General features: G+C 31.3%; 1 protein-coding gene across 1 annotated transcript in view; it reads right to left on the bottom strand.

Annotated features, from left to right (window-relative positions):
- Positions 1–21,889, bottom strand: part of LOC111034322 (paired mesoderm homeobox protein 2A-like) — a 45,186-nt gene extending 23,297 nt beyond the window's left edge. Inside the window, exons 1-2 of the mRNA XM_022315475.1 lie at positions 21,517–21,889; positions 8,481–8,686 (exon numbers count right to left, since the gene is read on the bottom strand). Coding sequence (XP_022171167.1) covers positions 8,481–8,686; positions 21,517–21,889 — 579 coding nt within the window. The remainder of the gene's footprint in view (positions 1–8,480; positions 8,687–21,516) is intronic.
- Between the last annotated feature and the right edge of the window lie 458 nt (positions 21,890–22,347).

Genomic DNA, 22,347 nt, shown 5'->3' with positions numbered 1-22,347 from the left:
AAAGTGGAAAATTCGGGCAATGTATACAATGCCCGGGCATTGTACACAGTGACCGGGCATTGTATACAATGTCCGAGGTATATTGGGCAATGTAAATTGTGAAGTACTTATACAAATAATCTGCATAATATTATTTTACCTAATCAATGATATTATATACTAATAATTATTATACTCGTTTATATGATTATTTATATAAGAGTATTAGAATTTTTTTTTAATTAATTAAATTTTAAATGTATTTAAAGGTAATGCAATAAAATATTATGTGCATAATGTTCAGTTATATGATATTATACATGAAGTTCATTTGTCAATTGGACATGGAGGTAGAAATAGAATGGAACACGAGATTAATAAAAAGTACAAAAATATAACTAGAGATGTAATAATGTTATACTTAAATAATTGCGAATCGTGTAAAAAGAAGGGAAGTACAGCTAAAAAAGGGTTGGTTGTAAAACCAATCATATCTTCTGAAATGAATTCTCGCTGTCAAATTGACTTGATCGGCATGCAAGCACAATCAGATGTCGATTATAAATTCATATTAGTTTATCATTATCATCTAACAAAATATATTATGCAGATTATTTGTATAAATACTTCACAATTTACATTGCCCAATATACCTCGGACATTGTATACAATGCCCGGTCACTGTGCACAATGCCCGGGCATTGTATACATTGCCCGAATTTTCCACTTTGCCCGTAACATATATTTTTAAGTGTATAATAATAATAATAATGTTAAAGTGATGTACACCGTGTTTTTGTTATTGTCTCGTATGAACGTTGTCTACGCTTTGCACTCTGCAGTCATCGCGATGATTTGTGATCGTTGTCCCACTGTATGTTCTCGTAACGGTCCATGAAATCCGGACAATACGACACGCCAACGAAGCCCTTTGACGACGATCAAATGATGTGTACAACAGTTAGCTAGTGCTGTATTACATTTAAAACTATACGCATATATATTATACATGTAAATTATATAAGGTGCACAAGGTGAATATGATAGGTATCTAATATAAATGGGGATATTGAAAACGATTAGTGTATATTATAAAGTATATACATGTAGGATCATCTTTAAGTGAGGCTCAGGATGAAAACAATTTTCCTATTATTTTTTTCGAACGCAAGGCCCAAGTATATATTACATATATATATATATGCAGATTTTGTAAATTTTAGGAACGAAAATTTCCATAGAAATCGGCAGTAACTTGTAACATGCTCTGCGCGAGTGTATAATATAATAATATGTTTAAGTATAATGTGTAGTGGACAAGCGGCTATTAAAAACGTTGTAGGTATAGTTATAGGCATACACACTGTACCACGACGACGTTGTACAAAGGTGGTGTAAGGGGATATATTATATGTATTGTAATATAATAGACATCACAATCGAACCCTTTACTATAACTGCAACTCACGAACACGTTAAATAGCTGTCCCCGCGCGTGTACAGTTCATTAAACCGGTGACAATAACGTCATGGTGTTTGTGTATACACTATAGAGTGTTATATATTATGTACATGTATATAGGTGCACCCAGGATCATGGTCGTCGTCCTGCCCGGAGGAGAGGTCTTTATCATGTAGCTACCTATATAATGTATTGTATACAGTCCTGGTCCGCCAAGCAAACGAACAACAGCCGGTGCAGATTCGTATTATAATAGTATAATAGTATAATAGTATATATATGCATATACAAATATATAATAATAATACATTATACACTGCGACTGCATTAACAACTTACAACTGTATAACATATACACATCAATATTATACCTACCCCCTTGTGCTTGGTGTTTAATAACGTTTATTGTTATGCCCGGTGTCTAGCTGCAATACGGCGGAGTGTAAAACATAATAATATATCTACGACGACTATATATATAATAAATATTGCATGTGTGTATGTAAGCCCGGCCGCGATACGACAGAAGGCTAAATACTTATTTAACACAAGTTAATGTTATTATTATTTTTTTTTTTTTCAACACTGCCCCGCCGCCAGGGCGACCTTTTGCGCGCAACTGAGCAAACAGAATAAATTCACCCCACCGATGTAATGGACGGACGGGGACGAGACGTGCCACGTACAAATATATACACAGGGATTATGGCGCCAGATTCGCGCTGCGTTTACAATAAATCAACGCAATATTGTCCCTTCATTACCCGTCGCCGGTACGCGCACTGTATGTCTGCATATATGTATACACACACACACATGTATTTTAGTATTATGTCAACGTGTGTTTGGGGGCTCATTTTTTTTTCGTTTTGTACGACCTGTCGAAAAAACACAAAATAATTTCGTGAACGATATTGTAAATGACCGATTAATTGCGCAAAAGTATCATATTATAATTTGCCTATATAATATGCAAATGTCTTTGCAATTATGTTACTGAGAATTATGCCAATGACACAAGCAACCTAAACTGACAAATGTCGACAAATTAAAAAAAATTTGATATTAATTATATATAGACTATAGTGATTGTCGACATTTAGATGATAATTTTGGTGAACGTTAAATAAATACACGACAAGGGTTAATGTTGTATTTTGATTTGAATACCTATTTAAACATTTTATAGTGTAGGTACAGTTTAAACTTGACATAACATGTACGATGCGAACTATTTTTATATTAAACAATGGACTGTAAAGTCAACGTAAAGAGATTGGGAATGTTTGCTTTAAGTAATATTACGTTGTAATCAGTCTCAGCTAATGTTCAATAATATAATATTATGTTCTGTGCATATTATATGCTGTAGTGGCATGCACTAATGCGAGAACTTTTATTTAGATTTTGGTTTTGAAATATAAATAGTTTTATTTTGAATATTTAAATTTTAAATGGTTGTGTATATTGTTAATGTATTTATGTTTTGGACTAACACATCGTTAATAATGAAGTATTATAAAATAAAAATAATAATATAATACACTCTGAGTAGCTACTGCAATTGTCATAAACCATATAATATAGGGATGGGGAAGAAACGACCATTTATGCATTATATGAATTAAGTTGTCGGTGTCTATGAAATAAACGAACCCCCACGGAGCATAATAATATATGGGTGACAGTTTAGCTGAACACGCAGGGCTACTGAGACCATTATAAGTGTTAAAAATGAACGATGATGATCTCCACACCATTTAAAAAAAAAGAATACAACATAAAACATTTTCTATGATTAATATTCACTTAACCGGAATTCAACAACTATTAAAATAATGTGACCATTTCCAACAGCATAAGCAAAAATACGTCCTACATCATAGTAATATATGTTTGGTTTCAGGAAAAATTGCTAAGTCGAACTTTATAGAAAAAAATGTGTTGTTGCAGAAAAAAGTTAATGATTTTCTCTTTTTTCACATGCAGATCATATTATAATCATATGTTTTAGATTGTTATGTAAACGTGATAGAAATAAGAAATAATAAAAAATATAAAAAGGCCTGTAATATTATGATTTATGTTTGTTCATTACCTGTTTAGTGTTCAGTAATAAAGAAGTTAAATTATTTAAATTATTTTTACCAATATTATGTAATGGTTCAGAATACTATTATGACTTGAGCCCATTAAACCAATTATAATTATATCGTTGATATCAGTTATACTTACATAGTAGGTATGGAAAAGAATTAAAATGACTTAAGTGTTGTCTACCTTCAGATACTATTACCTGCCTAGGTAGGTACTTAGATATATATACCCATATACCTACTAAACATAAGTTTAGCATACCTCTTATCCCCATTGTCATTGGCGGACCTCAAGTCTCTATAAATATATGTGCATCATTTAGTGCCAATTAGGACAGCAGTTTTCGAGATTAACGGATACTAATAACAAAAGCACAATTATTTTTATACACAAAGAAGATTATTGCTATTATTAGCATACATTACTTGGTCGTTTAAAAAAAAAAATAAACATCGAAAGTGGCCTAATATCCTAGGTAGTTTTACTTTCGATATTATTACAATATTGTTAAATCAAGCGATCAAGAATTTTCTTAAATGTAAATTTTTTAATTTAATTGGGCGATTTTTGTTGTAGTATTTGTAATAGGTACGGTGAATTACTAAGTATGGCCCTGAATGTTTAATACATTCATGGTGCTACAATATAACAATTAATAACGTAACGATACAAGATATAACTACATTTTTGACGCGTGTGATATGATTATCGAAAAAACGACAGAGAATAAATAATAATATCATATTTTATTATATTGTTATACCTATTGTTGTTATTGTAATAATATCCGATCGCCCGTGTTCGCGTTTAATAGCTGCAAACAATACGACTGCGACAAACCGGACGACAAATAATTAGGGTTCCGGTCGCGCGTGTCGTCGTCAAGTGGCCGACGTGTGCCTGGCAAAAAAACGCACACACCACTTACACGTGAAGACACACACACACACACACACACACACACACACACACACACACACACACACACACACACGCGCGCGCGCGCGCACACACGCACACTACTTATGCGTATACACAAGAGTATCTCATTTCGCGGACGTTTAGCACGGCCAACAATAATTGTGCGACGCTCTGCACGGGAGCCGAAGAGTCAATGGCGGGAGGGTGGGCGGTGGCGGGTGCGACGATTACGACGATAATATAGAGACGTGCACGCGCCGCGGAACCGACTCGTTTTCCTTTTGGCCGGACAACAACAACGGCGCCCGGGCCTCGGATTACGCTCGGGAGTTGTTGTGATTCGATACGCTTGTATTGTACAATATAATATTTTTATTAGAGACGGTCGTCGTTCGCGTGGATAATATTATATTTTGTTATCGTTACAGTCATCGATTCTTATCGTCATTATTACGATGATGCTGTCGGACACGATCGACGAACACAATAAACATAATATAGCATACCAAATGTATATGTACTGTAATGTTTGTCACGTTCGTACCCTAAACTGTCGTGTTTGTGTTTTGAGAGTGTGGGAAAACTTCAGTTTCTCGCTGCGGCCGAGCACCCCGCCCACCGGCCAAGGATCGTCGAGTACGCACTTGAAACGGTGGTGCTTCGAACCACCTAACATTTTGTATTTTAGCTGTGTATTTTGTATTTTGTTTTGTGTGTTAAATATTTCTGTCCAGAAGCATCAACTACACTGTTACTTTATAATACATACTTACTACTCAGTTACATATCACCTAGAGAGCCTTCATATGTTAGCCCTATGCCCCTATAATATAATAAGTATAATAACCCAGACATATTCTTTAAATTGTGTAGATATAGGTAATTAATTATAACTACATAATGACAGCCTTTGAAAACGCCGAACTTACTCTATACACCTCTTAGTTATTACTGAATATAGATTTCAAATTTCGTGAAGATTGGTCCAGTAGCCCAGGAGGAGAAAGTAGTATAGCGCTAAATAATTGTGTCGAAAATGACTGGGGGATATTTTAGGACGAAGGGCTCCGTCAATAATAGCAAAATAAATCATAAAGTCTATACATTTGAAATTAAAACAATGTATTCACACTTTTTTCTTATATTTATGAATTATAGATGTTAAAAAATCAGTGGGTCATATTGGATAATATAAGATATGACCAATGTAGGTTAGTATAGTTGGTACGTCATTTACGGGCATTTTACATTACTCTCTAACAAAACGTTTGGGCACCCCGCAGAAGAGCTGCATAATATAATTATAGAATAATACAGCCATGTTTGAAGACTGAAGAGAAGAGAACTACAGGGCGTCCTCGTAATTCTAATTATACATAGGATTAAAAATGATGCACAAGAACCAAAACTTTTAAGGAACTAAAAGAAAAGTCGACCAATTGACTAGAATGGAGATTTGTAGTTGTAGACCAACCTACGGGTTGAAAAAAATGTAATAAATTAAATAATAATTAATATATTACTATTAATTATTATGTATAATAAATCCTGTGTATCGATCTCCGAAAGAACGAAAACTCTAATATTATGAACAAATACAACAGAGCAGTGCACTTTGAAAAGTATGACATATTCAAAAATTATGTTAAAAAGCGAAAGAACACACGACTATTTAACAACAAATAAATTTAATTAGTTATTATATTTAGATGAATACTCACCTATATAATACTCTAATACAGCCTTAGAGGATATTATGAATTATAATTTATAATACAGTATGATGACTTATAAGTTATAATTTGAATAGCTGCAGATGTTGATTTTCTTTGCGTATTTTGATTTAATTTGTAATTTACTATTATTGTTGATAATTCAATGTTATATAATAGTAAATTTGAATTATTAATTAATAGTTAATAATTTATTAAGACGATATCTGTTCACTGTTTTTTTTATTTCTCTACTCACATACAACATAGTCAATAATCATTTAACTCGCATAATGTAAAATGGCATTTCATAGTTTTTGCGTATTTTTCTAGTTGAGTTAAATCACCTTTTAAGATAATGATTGAAAATGTTTTTAAGGGTTTAATATATTATCATCTTGTCAAAATACTGTTTCAAATGTTTTAAAATCCAATTAAATTTATATAAATTTTTTTATCACTTTTTTTTAAAAATTGCATGATACCTAAATACAATTCAAAACGGATATTTCTAACCTTTCAGAATATTATATTTTATAATTTCTTAAGAGGTGTTTTTCTAAGATTTGATACTCGAAACCACGAAAGCGATTATTCTGTTTGAATGCAGTTTGTCTATGTGATGGGCAGGGACAAAAAACAAATAGCGCTCTGACATCCTCTCAAGTCTGAGAAGTAATATTTGTCTACCCCTAATACAATGTTTATACATATCATCTTTATTGTTTGTATTAGAATAAAGATAATCTTAAATAATGTATGGCTGAACGCAGTTAACATTTTCTCTTTATTTCTCTTCACATTTTTAATTGTTATATTTTTTTCATTCGATAGATTCTTTAAAAATACATAGCAATCTACAATAGATTAAATTTAACAAACTTAACATTCCAGTATTAAATCTAAATTTAAAATGCATAATATTATCTAGTTTGATTTTTCAAAAAAAATATGTGGATAATGTAGAAGTAGAACGATGTTATGAAAGTTATGAGCTAGTTAATAATTAATGAAATTAGTACACGTGCCATGATATTAAGAATGAGAGGAGATACACTTATTATAAGTTTTAACTAAGTACCCTAAGACTACTCAGTTTTCTTATGGACATTGAACTGTGCAGAAAATAATTTAAATATGGGGAAACTTAAGATAATTGATTTAGTAAAAATTATTATTAATCATGTAAACTTAATTAAAATAATACAATCGAGATCTCTTCAAATACAATCTACACTTTATAAAATAATTTGTATTAAAAATAAATTAACTAATTAGGTACTACATTTTTTTTTTTAATTTGGTTAATTCTCCGAATCATTTGTTCATTAAAACAAAAAAAAAAATACAGTTAAAAAATGTACTGATATTTTTAGTAGTTAATCTAACAGGATCAAACGGGAATTTAGTGTGAACTAGCTAGAATATTAATATAGGTAATAGTTTAATTTAGTGCGTATCCATCTTTTTAGCACCGCAACTCTTTATCATAAACTTTTTATCAGAAAATCTATCGCCACCTACATGGTTCAACAAGATAAAAAATTTGTTCTAAAAATGGGCATTGACCTATAGTTATTTCCATTGTGTGGTAGTGAGACGCGGTGACAGAAAAAACTGATTTATGGAAAATCGAGAATATTTAGTCATAGTAAAGCGAAATAACGCTTAAATTTTAATTTGCTTGTCGTGTCCTTTGTGTATGTAGTGAGAAGCGACTCCGTAAAGTATCCTATCGAAATAATTAAACGTATACTTCATATTTAGGATCAATTTTTTTTATAGGACCCATGGCCTTGATCCACGTTCCCTTGGTGTGCCAGACGGACACTGCTGACAATAATCGTCGTTCGAATAAACTTGGTAATTTTCGGGATTTCTAATTCTTAACATTTTATGCAACTTAAAAAAACATAAACTTCTCTTGTGACACAAGAAAAGGTAATAGATAAGATCCACAGTCTGAGAAATTAACTTCATGAATAATAGGCATGCTATATACCATAGTGTCCAATATTATAGGTGTACACAATTTGCATATAAAGGTTAGGCATACTCCAATATTATAATATGACTTATAATGTTTACATCAATGTCATAAAACAATAAGCAATTCGATATTGTTATATTAAGACTTTTATGCTATTTTATTTTACCAATATGGTAATATTATATTATTATAGCATCGAGAAACATTTGTTGTTTGGAATAATGTTATTACTTATTATACAAAGGTACCTACGCACAATAGGTCATTATTATTTGTAAATCTAATAAGCATCCATAATTTTATATTGAACAAAACGTACTTGAACTCTGGCCTCTGTAAGCTCTATGTGTTTGGCGATCTCTTCTCTGGTATATATATCAGGGTAATGTGTTTCCTGAAAAGCTCTTTCCAATTCCTTCAGTTGGGCTGAAGTGAAAGTAGTCCGTATTCTCCTTTGTTTCCTTTTTTCCGTAAGAATACTGTCATGAGTGGTATATGGAAGACTTTTGTACGCCGCTAACCCACCTGTAAATTTTTAATTATTCGTTATCGGGTTTGAAATGAATGATAAATAAATAAACAAATAATTATATTTTAATGTAAAGCGCAACAGCGTGCTTACATAATTTATATGACAATTAATATATACCTACAACAGGGACAACCACACAAAATTAGTACATCGGTGAGTGGGTGCAAAGTTAGTCTCAAAATTCTACGGTGTACAGTGTACAACTGTACATCCATAATTTATTATATTAAACCCATATTTTTATGCCAAAAACCGGAGCACTAGAGATCTTAGATGATGCATTTGCACATAATATTCCCATAACAGCGTTATGCATTATCTAGATAATTCTTTACTGTCTTCTTTTTATTTTTTTCTTATAATTACCTGACAAATATTAATTAAATAATAAAGTTAACGTAATTTTACTGTTTTTAGGCATATTATACGACTAAACGGACAAACGGTGTGAGATAAATCGCATTATCATATTAAAAATATAACATGTCAGTGTACCTATGATATATTTGAACCATTATTAATTATTATATTTAAAGTTGACATAGTATACATAATGTTATTATTTAAATAACAAATACTAATGACTTATATCACTGATATAAAAAAACTTAAATACCCATAAAATATTTATGTTAAATACATATTATTATTAATTATGTATTTAAATGTGTTTATAATTGTTTTATAATTGTTCAACAGTGGTATCATAAAAAAATAGGAAAAAATATACTTCTACTACAATATTACGCAAATTATGTAACTAAATACATAAAAACCATTTCATACGCCATCCCAATCTCTACCCAAAATTATCATCGTATATAATCTGCTATAGCCTATATAGGGTATAGGTGGTTATTTTATAAATTGTTTAAGTATTATTTAGATAATTTTCCTTAAATTTATTAATTTCCTCAATTTATAATATTATGTATTACAAATAATGTTACAAAATATTTTTTTCAAATACTTTTATGTATGAATTGGACGATCGGGATGGTTTCTCCCTCTTCAATCACACTATATTCAATACAATAGTTGTATATTTGTATACAATGTATACATATATGTACAGTTATATACACATACGCATATATATAAATATATTAACCAGAGTGATGCAAATCGATCGATCGGTCGACCGGAAATATTTCTGCATAATATTATATATTATTATAATTTATAACACGTTGAAACGATAATTCGTTTTGATATATTAACAATGAAAAACTGTAACAATATTTTTCTTATTTTTTTTCATTTTTATCCCTATTGAACCCCCCCCCCCTCCACATCGTATCTCCCCACGTGGCAGTGCCGTCGGTGCAGGCGTTCTACGTGAACCCGCCGAGCGTCTCTTAATGATTTATTGTCAAACCGCGCGGGTGACGAATATTATATTATACACACTGCGAAGGCCCCGGTATACATATTATAGTGGTTGCGAGGCATAGGAGTCAACGCGCTTAAAAAAAGAAAACCTCTCTTTCGCGGACGATGAGTGAGCGGGATAGTATAATTTCATACAGTATAATGATGCGAGTGTTTGAAAATATTTAATGGATGTGATGGTTTTCCAACGGGGAAATCAAATAAAATAGATGGCGGAAAATGTATTTTAATATTTACCGTCGTGGTAATCCCACAACCATGTAATCCCGTGTTTTTGTATTTTTTGCCATATCCACATTGTATAATTATGGCAATAATGATTAGGACTGTGAATCAAACACCTTATAAAATTCATTTAAAATCTCGAAAAAAGACTGTATAAAATATGAGTAGATATAGGTAGATACTAAAGAGTCATAATATTTACGCAATATAAAAATATATCGATCTATTAACTAATTTATACTACAAAAATTAAACAATAATTCATGAAATGTGTCTACAAAAAGTTCCAATGGACAAAAATGATTTAAAATAGCAGAAAAAGTAATCAAAGTTTTCAAAAAATGCAAAGTAAAAGTTTCAAAATTGAGTTCATTTATAGTACCTGTTGAAATAAAATATAATGCGTCTTTCTATAATTTCATTGCCTACCCCGCCCCTTCACAATAACAAAACAGAAATAATGTCTTGTGTTAAAATAGGCCGTCACGACCTGTAATATAGGCGCGCATCACGATTCATGATAAAGTCACGGCGGGAAATCACGTGTGGAGCTGTTTGCGAAAAACAAACGAAACGTTTTTATACACCTACAGCGCCGGTGCGGAGTGCGTAGGTAGGTAGGTACATATATAATATTATTATTATTATTATTATTATGTGCTCGATGATCGGAAAAATAAATTTTTTATAAATATTACGTACGTAGGCACGGCGCGCACATGCGGGGCGACGACGTTCGTGCGCGCGTGTGGGTGTGTGTGTGTGTGTGTGTGTGTGTGTGTGTGTGTGTGTGTGTGTTTATTATATACGCATGTTCGAGATTATGGGGGTCGGCGTATTCGCGGTAACCGCGAGCTCGGAAACCCGAGTGGAGGGTAGGTACTTGCTATATATATATATATGTGGAGGCGCGGCGCGAGCTTTTTGTAAAAACCGTCGCGCGTTTCGCCGAACCGTGTATAGTACAGCCGCTGTAACGCCGCCATTTTTGCTCCGGTCTTCGCTCAGTCCGGGTTGTGCGTTCGTATTATATTGATCGGAATCTCCCCGGGCGGCTGTATACATATAAACTCGCTACACCATCGCGATGCCATGCCGGTGTGCGTGTGCGTGCGTGTGTGTGTGTGTGTGAGCAGGATATATCCTGCCGGCGTGCCCATCCCCCTGCCAACCCCTCCGCAGACTATATCTGTATATATATATATATATATATATACGTGTCGTCCGCCGTCCATCCGTCGTATCCTCGTGATATATTTTAACGACCCCGCCGCCGCCTACCGCCCCCGATCCGATTATTATTATTATTATTATTATTATTATCTACACGAACGCAAAATATATATGTATAGACACGCGTGTATAAACACGACGACGACGACGACGACGACGACGATGTACATTGTTGTTGTCGCTGGTTTTTAATCCCATTAACCGAGATGCGCTTGTATGTGTGTGTGTGTGTGTGTGTGTGTGTAATATTGTTCGGTAAGGGGAAAGCGTTTTTTCTTTAATATACAGACGCATCGCGCCATTTTTTTACGGTCTTCCCTGTATAATTTACGCACTGCACCCCTCACGCAGCAGATGCACCTCCCTATCTATGCACCGATGTTGCGGTGCAGCAGGTATTTATTTTATGTATCCGTGCAAGAGGAGATAAAAGGACGAAACAAAGATAGGTATTATGAGTTTAGACAATTGTATAGCTAGTGCGGATATAATATATACTATATACAGCTAGGATGATTCATTGAGCACGGTCACTCTTATTTTTTCCTTCGACAATAAATATTGTATTTATAATTTTGATTATTTATTCCATATTAGATTTTTGGAATTTTTAAATATATACCTACTTAGAGTCTAGAAATCATATTTTCAAATTCTTGGATTTATTGAACTACTTTTGTCATTTGAATTTTCCATTATTGATTTTACTTTGATTTTCAAATGAGAACCTCCTTTTTTTAACTATAAATTATTTAGCGGATATATTTTTTTGAAAATGTTGATGCATGTGGCTAATTAAAAATTTGAACGCGTGGTTTCTCAGTTATCTTTTATCATGTTTATGTTACTTTATGTTTATGTATGAAGTGTTTTTACAAAAAATGTTCAGAACGATTACCCGCCAAATAATTTACAGTACTCCCACTGGACATTTGAGCAGCACAAAAAATCTCAACAATTTAAAACTGCAAGCTTTATATATTATGTATGTATGAAAATTCCAAAAATCTGCAGACAAATGGAGTGGACATGCTTGGTGAATCATTCTATACAACACAGTTTATTAGGTCGTGGGTAGAATAATATAATAATAAAAAATAATAGGTACATCACGCACTGCATTTATGTCCACTGCAGCTACCAGATTTTTTAATTAGCTCTTTGAATTTAATTCATTTGCGGCGTTTACTGCACTTGCTTTACATAAATATTATATGATTATATATTAACTACAGTACATTGAATGATTGTTGTACAAAAGAAAACTCTTATCAAAATATTAAGGTTTTTGAAAATATTTTATCTTAATTTCTGTCGTCAAAAATATATTTTTTTATTTTAAATGTTTGTTTTGTTTGATGACAAAATGCATTTTTAAATTCCTATATTACCCTTAAGTTTTAATCTTTTCGTTTGTGTCTCATTGAGTGCTTTCAACAAGTCCACACATTTGAGTCCTTTAGATAATAATATAATCAACTTTCAATTTTTTAGAACACATGTGCTTTTTATTATATTCAGTCAGCACGCGGGCACAAATCTATTAACATAATATATAGTAAATCCTGCACTGTGTCTTATATGGTCGGGGAGAAACGATTTCAACACAAACTTTCTTTTTCCTCGATGTATTATAATATATATGTAGGTAATATGTCACTATATCAGCAATGTTAAGATCCAATAAAAATATCTAATTTAATAAGAGCGCTGTACCTGATTTTCAGTGGTACAACTTCCTTGGCATAAATTCTTGAGGGAGGGGAGCCGGGGAGAGTGCTATAGACCCGCCTATGTCATGCGCTTGGTTCTAAGGATTATTTAGAACTTCCTAATATAATTTTATGGAAGCAAATTAAAAAAAATTGCCACTTACTAAGGTCATGATGTTCACAAAATTGCAAATTAATAATTACATATTTTTTACACAGGTATTATATTATTTTATTAATATTATAGTATATTTTAATATAATATACGAGTGTAATTAACAAATTAAAGATATAGCTACCAACTTATTTTTCAATATTTGCAAAATATTTTTTATAATATTTTTTTATTGAATTAATTGAATCTGTACTTAAACCTCTTAGTAGAGTCACTAGTGATTTTATTCGACTACGTATTTTGCAACGTTTTAATTTTTCATTGTATACTACGAGTATGTGGTTTCCTTCACGCGTCTCACTGTACAAACATGGACATTTTACCTGACTGGCGACGTCATTATTATGTAAATATTCGGAGTGGTTTTTTAGATTGCATAGGTATAGGTGGGAAGGTATTGAGAATATTATTACATTAATTGGACTAAAAATAGTATATGTGAAGCGATGCCACAGATTTTACACGCCTGTAAAAATATGTACTCTCATTGTTTTTTCACCGCCGAATTTTCATAAAGTGTTCGGCGAAATAACAAATGTTTTGTTTTTTTATATAATGTTGACCATTTTTGTGTTATCCAACTTTCACTAGCACGAAATATTGTGATTTTTTTTCCAATTAAAATATGTAGGTATTCTAATGTACAAATACTCATCAATTATGACACCTGATTAATTATAATAATATTATATTTCTGCTATTTTTTTCCAGGACATCTGCCTATGTTCATTTTAAACACCTCCATACCACACTCCTATAAATTACCATTCCATACCATTGTTTTTAAGAATATTATAGTTGGTATCTGGTTTCGTCCAACTATGACACTTTTGAAAAGGTACCTTTATATATATCGTCAAGACGTTTAGATCGGTTTCTGTCGATTATCGTCTATGCTTATTGTGTTGAGTAAATTACTTAGGTACGTGAAAACATGTGTAGGAGTTTATACATGTATATATATACAATATACATATAAAGTTTTACACGTTATTCGTTAGGTGCACGTTTTATGAAGATGACTATGCATTATATATATATTATATATATACGGGACGGAATTGTACTTTAACGACTTTCCGAGTCATAAAATGTCACGCAATACTTTCATCTAATATAATTCAATGTATATTGGGAACTTTATATTTTTTTATCGTGGTGCATAAAGTATATTATATAGATTCTTACATCCAGGATTAAATTTTGCAGTGTATCCGATTAACGTACAGTTCGACCGTCATCGTACTTAAGAGTGTTTATTTATTAATAATAAATTGTGAATTACGAATAAATGCTATGGTGTTGTTCTTCAGTTCTTCTCACTAGTATAAATTACATAATATCTACTACAATTCGTAAATCCTAAATATAATATATTATCTACCGTGATCAGAATTTCAGAACTGAATATCTATACAGTACATTAGCTATATTACATGACGAACCAATATACGTATATAAAAAAAAATATTCAATTTTCATAAGTTGAAACAAAATGCATGTATTATATTTATATGCCAACATTTAGGGGTTAAAAATTGGGATAAAAAGTAGCCTATTCAACCCGTCCGCGAAAGCCAAAATAATATGTGTGCAAAATGTGGTGCTAATTGGTTAAAAACTGTGCACAACCCATAGACTCGAATATAACTAAATCAGGAACATATTATTTAGTAGGCTTTAAATATTTTATAATAGATGACAGCGGTTCTCAACCTTTTTTTGTTTACGGAGCCCTATTAAGTTGCTATAACAATTAACAATCTAACTAGAAGCCCCAAAAACCAGATATATTAATTTGGAACAAAAAAATCAATGAAAAATAAATTATGTTCATGATGATTGGGCAAAGATATTGAATTTGAATGTGTCTTCGTATCTCCTATGGATCACTCACGCGGAGTCCAGGCGGAGCACTGCAGTTTAAGAACTACTGGTGCCTAAGGAGCTATATGGGCACAATCGAATTATAATTATAAATTGTGGTTTAAAGGAACCACTTCGAAGCTGTATGTCTATTGCCAATTCAGATCCCTCCTTTTCTATCTTTAAAAAATAACCATGTATACATGTTAATATGATAACATTATACTTCACTGTTGTATCACACTAATGTAATTTAATTGTTTGAATATTAAATGTAAATTGGGCTCACGTCCGTATTGTATGCTAAAATAAAATAATCAAGAAGTTTTCTATGGTTGATGGTCTTGATCATTTTTAGCTGTTTTTAGTCTGATTAATGACTGTATTATAATGTTAGTTAAATTCAATATTTTCTCTACATGTAGCATTATTTCGATGATTCTGATACCGCCAGTACGGCAGTACCTATCATAATATATATTTACATATTCCGTCACAACTAATTTTAGTTTTTAGATTTCGGTAACGGTAACCTCATATTGTAGATAATATATTCATAATCGGTGACTTTTAATCAATAATAGGAAATAGGGCAAAGATTAAGTTAGACAATACATATGACAATAATTAAGATAAAGTGTTATTATAATTTTATTAATTAAAATTTTATTTTATTATTTTATCAAGCTTCCACTTGTATAACTTATTTAAGTATTCTAATATGAAAATAAAATAAAATAAATTGTATATTTCATACACCTAATTATATTATAAAATACTCTATATGATTTAATATAATAATTTTTTTATAGGAAAGGGTTATAAAAATCTAAAAACTGAAATTTGTTGTATCGGTAAAATGGAACCCCTATTGTATATATTTAATATTATAGATATTATACTTGCACATTATTTTGGTGGTGTACCAGCACTTGGCTTCAGGTCATATACAAGATCGAAATTAGAAACAAAAAGAAGAAAAAATAAAAATAAGCAAATAGCCTTTGAATTAATTAAAGTTATTCGTGGCGGCAAGCGCGACGGCGTAATTTTTAATTGAGTTACATCCTTCGTTTTTGTAATAATTTCGAGTTCTTTCCTGACTTGACCGTAGAACGTTAAATTATTTATAACGTCAATTATTACGATCATTGTTGCAATTATTGTCCTTGTTATTATTATTAAACTTAAGGGGCCTTTTGACACCGCAAACGATAAAATGTTTACAAGGCTATCGTCGTACTTCTTAGTATTATATTACCATCATTTATAGCGGCTATAAGCTCTAAAACGTATAATTTAAATGCCTGAAAAATTATACAGATAAGACCAATATTTAATATTATATTATGTTGAATTTTATATGAACTCTAATGAATATAATATGAACCACAATACGATTTTGATGCGGTTAGGTTTGGTTAATATTCGATGTATTTACATTGACCGAACCGCTTATTGTTATTTTAAGATGTGCTCGAATCTAATGCGTTATATTATATAATAGGATTTACAAAAACAAGTGAGATAATTATTTTTTTGATTTATTTTAGCATAAATATTGTACGAGCTGAATTTGTTGCGTATCTACTATACTCATTTATAGTAGTAAATAATATGCAATTAGCATAATATAGACAGACGATTTTCTGGTAACATAATGTGAGCAAATTAATAATATAGTACTAATATAATTGTATAATATTATAATATGCTTATATATACAAATCTTAGAAAATGTTATATTAAAAATGTAAAAATTGTATTTATATTTTTTGTTTCATACACTAATATTACCGTGGTTATAAAAACAAGCAAGAAAGTATATATTTTTTCAGTACGAAAAAAAATCTATTTGTATAGGCTGTCATACGTACTTAACCAGCCAATTTCTCATAGTTTCCCCCTTTTCGGGCCGGTCGTTTGTCTTCACACTTGTCTATCACGATGTCCGACCCCTTGTCAAAACTTCCCTCAACTGAAATGCATCACAACTTATGTATTCTGTCAGAACTATTTCCCTAGAGAAACCTTACCCATACACGAAATAAATAAAATAACTATTAACTTTTTTCGGTCAAAAAATTATAAACTCGGAACACTCTATACGACAAGAAGATACATTTACAAATAGTCTTGCGTTTTTACTACAATATTACCACACCAATACCTATGTTACTCGGTGATAAGTGATAAAACTGATTACGTTAAATTGAGTAATTTTATTTTTATAATTTTATAAGTTATATTATAATTGTAATATTATGTCTACGAAATATTATGTCTATATTATATATAACATGGTATAATATTTTTTTCAAGACATTATCATGTTTAATTCAATATTATACATTTAAACAAATAATATTAAGTTTATATTTAAAACATTTTTTTTATATATACATTTGTTTGTTATAATATAAATCTGAGTTAACAAAATATATATCCATGTGCATTGAAATAATATATACAAAGTACAAACCACATGTAGTAGTTTATAGGTATAATATTATTTAAAAGAAGTCGAGCGAATAAAGCGATATGAAATATTATGTAGCAATTCTAGAAAACATTAAATAAAAAACCCACACATGAAATTTAAAAGACATTTAAATATTAAATTTTAACCAAAATATCGTACGACAACGTAAAAAAATATTTCCGCCTGAATTCGTTCTGATAAATAAATACGATTGTGTGTTTTCCAGATCCACAGTAAAAAATATTTTTGAAAGCTTAAAAACATGTAAATATATTACAAAGGTTAACAAATATCTGAGAGTGAACTATATAGTGTATACACTATGCATTATTTCACTACTTGAGTGTTGTATGCTTTTCCAGTAAAACTATTAGGCTACATTAATCGTCCTAAAATGTTTTTTTTACTTAATACTAGACATTTAGAAGTATTCTAATATTTTTTAATAAAATTTATATTTTAAGCTATAACCCGCTAACATCTTCATAATAAAATAATTGCCAGTAATACACATATTTTTGATTAATAGTTTTCTATTGACTTTAATTTTGATGAAACATTTTCTTTTTAATTTTTCTCATTACCCACATTCAATTTAATATTGTAAGTGATATTAGCTGTTATTAACTATTGTGCAGTGTTTGTATTCTGTTCCACAGTGTTTACAATAATTATGATTTAAGACTAGGGTCCGTATATTGAGTATATAAATAAACCTATCATATGAGTTGGGGATTAAGGTATTAATCTACTCTTGCAAGACTCAATTATGTATGCTTTATCAGATATCATTATATTTATTGGTAATAATCATTAATAGTTTGTTATAATCGTTTATTAAGTTAAAAATCAGTAGCATTATTCGGTAAAATTTTAGTAGGCGAATATTTGATTTAACTAGTTTATTATCCGGATACCTAGATAGTTTAACCTACATATTCAAAAATATGAATAATTAATTAATAGTGCCGGTACTATGGCTGGGTATATTATATTATATTTTTAACTCCTAAAACAATGAAAATTTATTCGTACATGCAATTCATGATTCGCAATTCTAAAGACAAATGATAATTTTTATTTATACATATTTTTTAGTATAAACTAGATGTTAATTTAATACCTAGGGATATAATTAGTTTAACTAATGGCATCTTAGTTACAAATAATTTAACAAATAACATTTATATAGGTACACTGAAAATTAAATTTTAATTAAGAATATTTTCAGGAAAATATGTAATTTATAAATACTATTAGATTTATTAATTATTATTAACCCAATTTTGTGCATTGTTTAAGATTTATAATTTAAATTGAAATACATTTCAAAGTAACTTTGTGAAATTTAAAAAAGTAAATTAAAATATAAAATTAATGTTCAAGATAATATAGTAGGTAACTCGGAAACGACAACAAAAATAATATAATATACCAATTATTGTACGTATAATCTATAAATAAGGCGTCGAACCAGGCACCCAGCTAGTTTAACACTATATTTATTGTTTGAAAATCGTAAGTATAAGTAGTGTAAGTTAATATTTTCAAACGTAACGAATTCTTTATGAATCGACTGGTCATCACTTAACAGCCATTAGTTTATTACTTATCAGTTATCAATCATTGAATATGGTTTTTAACATACTATATTATATAATTTTATTTTATTTTAAAATATTAATTGTGGAATAATACAAACATAAATACAAATGGAATAATAATGGTTTTGTATTTTATTCCAATACCTTCCAGTTTTTGACACGATAAGAAAGGTATTTACGGATATTTTATTATTGCCTGTAATAATTATTGTGTCGTATTTACTAGCTATGAGTAATTTTATCTGAAAAATTTACCAGGGCCGAGTTTATATATCAATTAAGATAATCCCAAACCCACTTTTCAACGCACTTACTATATTTTTCTAGAATATATTTTTATTATTTAAATATTATAATAATTCAAAATAAATTTGATCAATATTTTTTTTATGTATACTCACTTCGTTATTAAAATCTCAACAGTTTTTCTAATTTTGTATAGGTATATATTTTATAAGCTTGTGTAGTTGTGTTAGTTAATTTTAATCAATGTTAAGCTATAAGTTAACATTTAACAAACAATATATTTTATTTTAAAATTTTAAAGTTAATGCAGAGAAAAATATTAACTCAACTCAGATACTAATTTTTTAATTGCCACCTGGATCACACATGTTATTTATTATTATTTTTTTATTGATCTTAAGTATCGGCAACTATGACCATTATCATTTTTTAGCGGGTTTATGGTTGCTTGAGGTACACGTGTTTGTGGGATGAGGATTCGTCACTAAAGATCCGGGTGGTCACCCGTCCGGGAACTAGCGACGCTGCCCGAAGCTTCACCTCAGAACACGTCAGTGATTGAGGCCAACCACCGAGCCGCACCAGGTCCCACACATATGATTATTATATAGGTACTAAGATTTTTCTACTTTCAAATTTTTAAATAATGACAAAATGTGCATATTATAAATAGAGGGTACCTACTATTCCTTCTACTGTATAAGTACTAATCTCCTCATCTCAAAATTGCATTAAAGTTGCCTATATAAACCACTTAAATAGCAAGTGGGGGCTGCGTTGTCTTATATCCAGTCATTCAGTTAATAAGAAAATTAATAGACTATATAGATTGTTGAATTGAAAAGTTAAGAAAAAAAATGAACTTGCTTTAACTCATTATCTACCGAGTTGATTCCCAGTGTTGATAAATGATAATGTTATGTATATTTGAAGGTAATCGTTTGTTGAGAGGGGGGATACGAACAGTTAAATAATAACAGGTATTTATCGTTTGCACACATATCTAATATTCGTAATTTTCGTTAACTTATAAGACATATGCATATTTTTAGTTGTTCGAAATTATTGAAATTCACGCTTAAGCGATTCGGTCGTTTTTCCACAATTATAGATACTTAAGGATCTTATGAGTATATGATCTATAATGTGTATTCTGTGATAATTCGATTTACAAACGATCTTGGATGTAAGCATATTCATTTAATTATAGTTTTTATTATGACAACTATACGAATTTAACTCGGTTATATTATATTGATATTGTATATTTTTAGATTTAGATGAATTTATTATTTTTACTTCGGTGCGATCACGTTTGATCGATCCTAACTGAAGGGTTAACTGTAGCGACCAGACGTGACGAATTAAAAAAAAAATTAATTCACTTTTTTATGGAATAAAATCAAGAAAAAAGTGGACTACAAGTGTAGTTGGTGTGACAACCAGGTAAGTATAAATAATATAAAAGTATATTTTATATAGTAATAGACTAATCTTGATTTTCATTATTCGGTGCAAGAATCTATTATCTGATTTTTCTGCGAATAATTGCTCCATTTTAACAAAATAAATAATTAAAGTACCAATAGTTACATAGCGCAGTGTACGCATAATAAACAATAATAATTCTACCTTTTTCGAATAGGTATAGAATCTATACCTAACAACATCTAATACTATAGATAGTTTCTATTGAATTAATAATGAAAATCTTGTAGGAAAAACAGATTTTAAGTTTATTAATATAAACTTATAGTTTTTTTTAAAACCATTAAAGTGCAGTTTTTCGACCATCCCGTGGATGAATTAGAAAAAAGTGGACTTTTGCGGTCGCAGCGATGGCTTGTCACAGACTACCTACGTAGCATTATAGACTTGACTGGCTTACCTGGCAAGTTCATTGCGGTCGAGAACATGGTCGGCCGCCCCGGGTGATGGTCTTGGTGGTGTCCGTGGTGGTGTCCACGCGCGGCGGCTGCGGCTGCGGCGGCAGCGGCAGAAGTGACGCCGGTGCCGTTGTGGCCGTTTCCGGACGCGACGGCCGCTGCGGCCGCGGCGGCCGACAGGTGATGGCCCATGGCCGTGTTGTACGACCTGGCGGCCATGGACGCAGTGGGACCGAACCTGTACGCGGCGTGCGTCATTTGGCCGCACGCGGTTAGGTCGCCGTATCCCATGGCCGCGTGGTCCATGTTGGACGCGGCCGTGGTGGTGCCGGTCAAACCGTCGAAGTTGGCTTGGTTCAGGTACGAGTAGTCCATGACGATGCTGTGCGTTATCACGTGCCGTTATCTCATCGGGCGGCGCGCACGTGCGTACCGACGACTACGATACAACGACGTAGGTACTATTTATTTATAAAAGTACCTATTTATCTACGATACTGCAGACGAGGCAACTGCAATCACCCGATGTGTGCGTAAAAAGTAGGTATACCAGTTAGGTATGTAATAATGTAGTTATTATTTGGTATAGTATTTTGCTGCAGGTGGAATACGTGTGGCCCAAATAAGTGAAAACGAAGGAAGTGGACGGCCAAAAGCAAAAACTGGCCTGTACGTAAGTTTATATAATATAAATAATAATTAGGTATAATACTGATGCGCTGCAGTGATGATGATGATAATATAATAATAATAATAATAATAATAATATGTTCGGCAATATAGTTTCATACACGTCGTATTGTAACGGGTGAGAAGAGGACGGCGGCGGCGGA

The sequence above is a fragment of the Myzus persicae genome, unplaced genomic scaffold, assembly GCF_001856785.1.
Source record: "Myzus persicae strain clone G006 unplaced genomic scaffold, MPER_G0061.0, whole genome shotgun sequence".
NCBI classification, from domain to species: Eukaryota; Metazoa; Arthropoda; class Insecta; order Hemiptera; family Aphididae; genus Myzus; species Myzus persicae.
The sequence above is the reverse complement of the archived record's forward strand: the minus strand, read 5'-3'. Positions and strand labels throughout refer to the sequence as shown.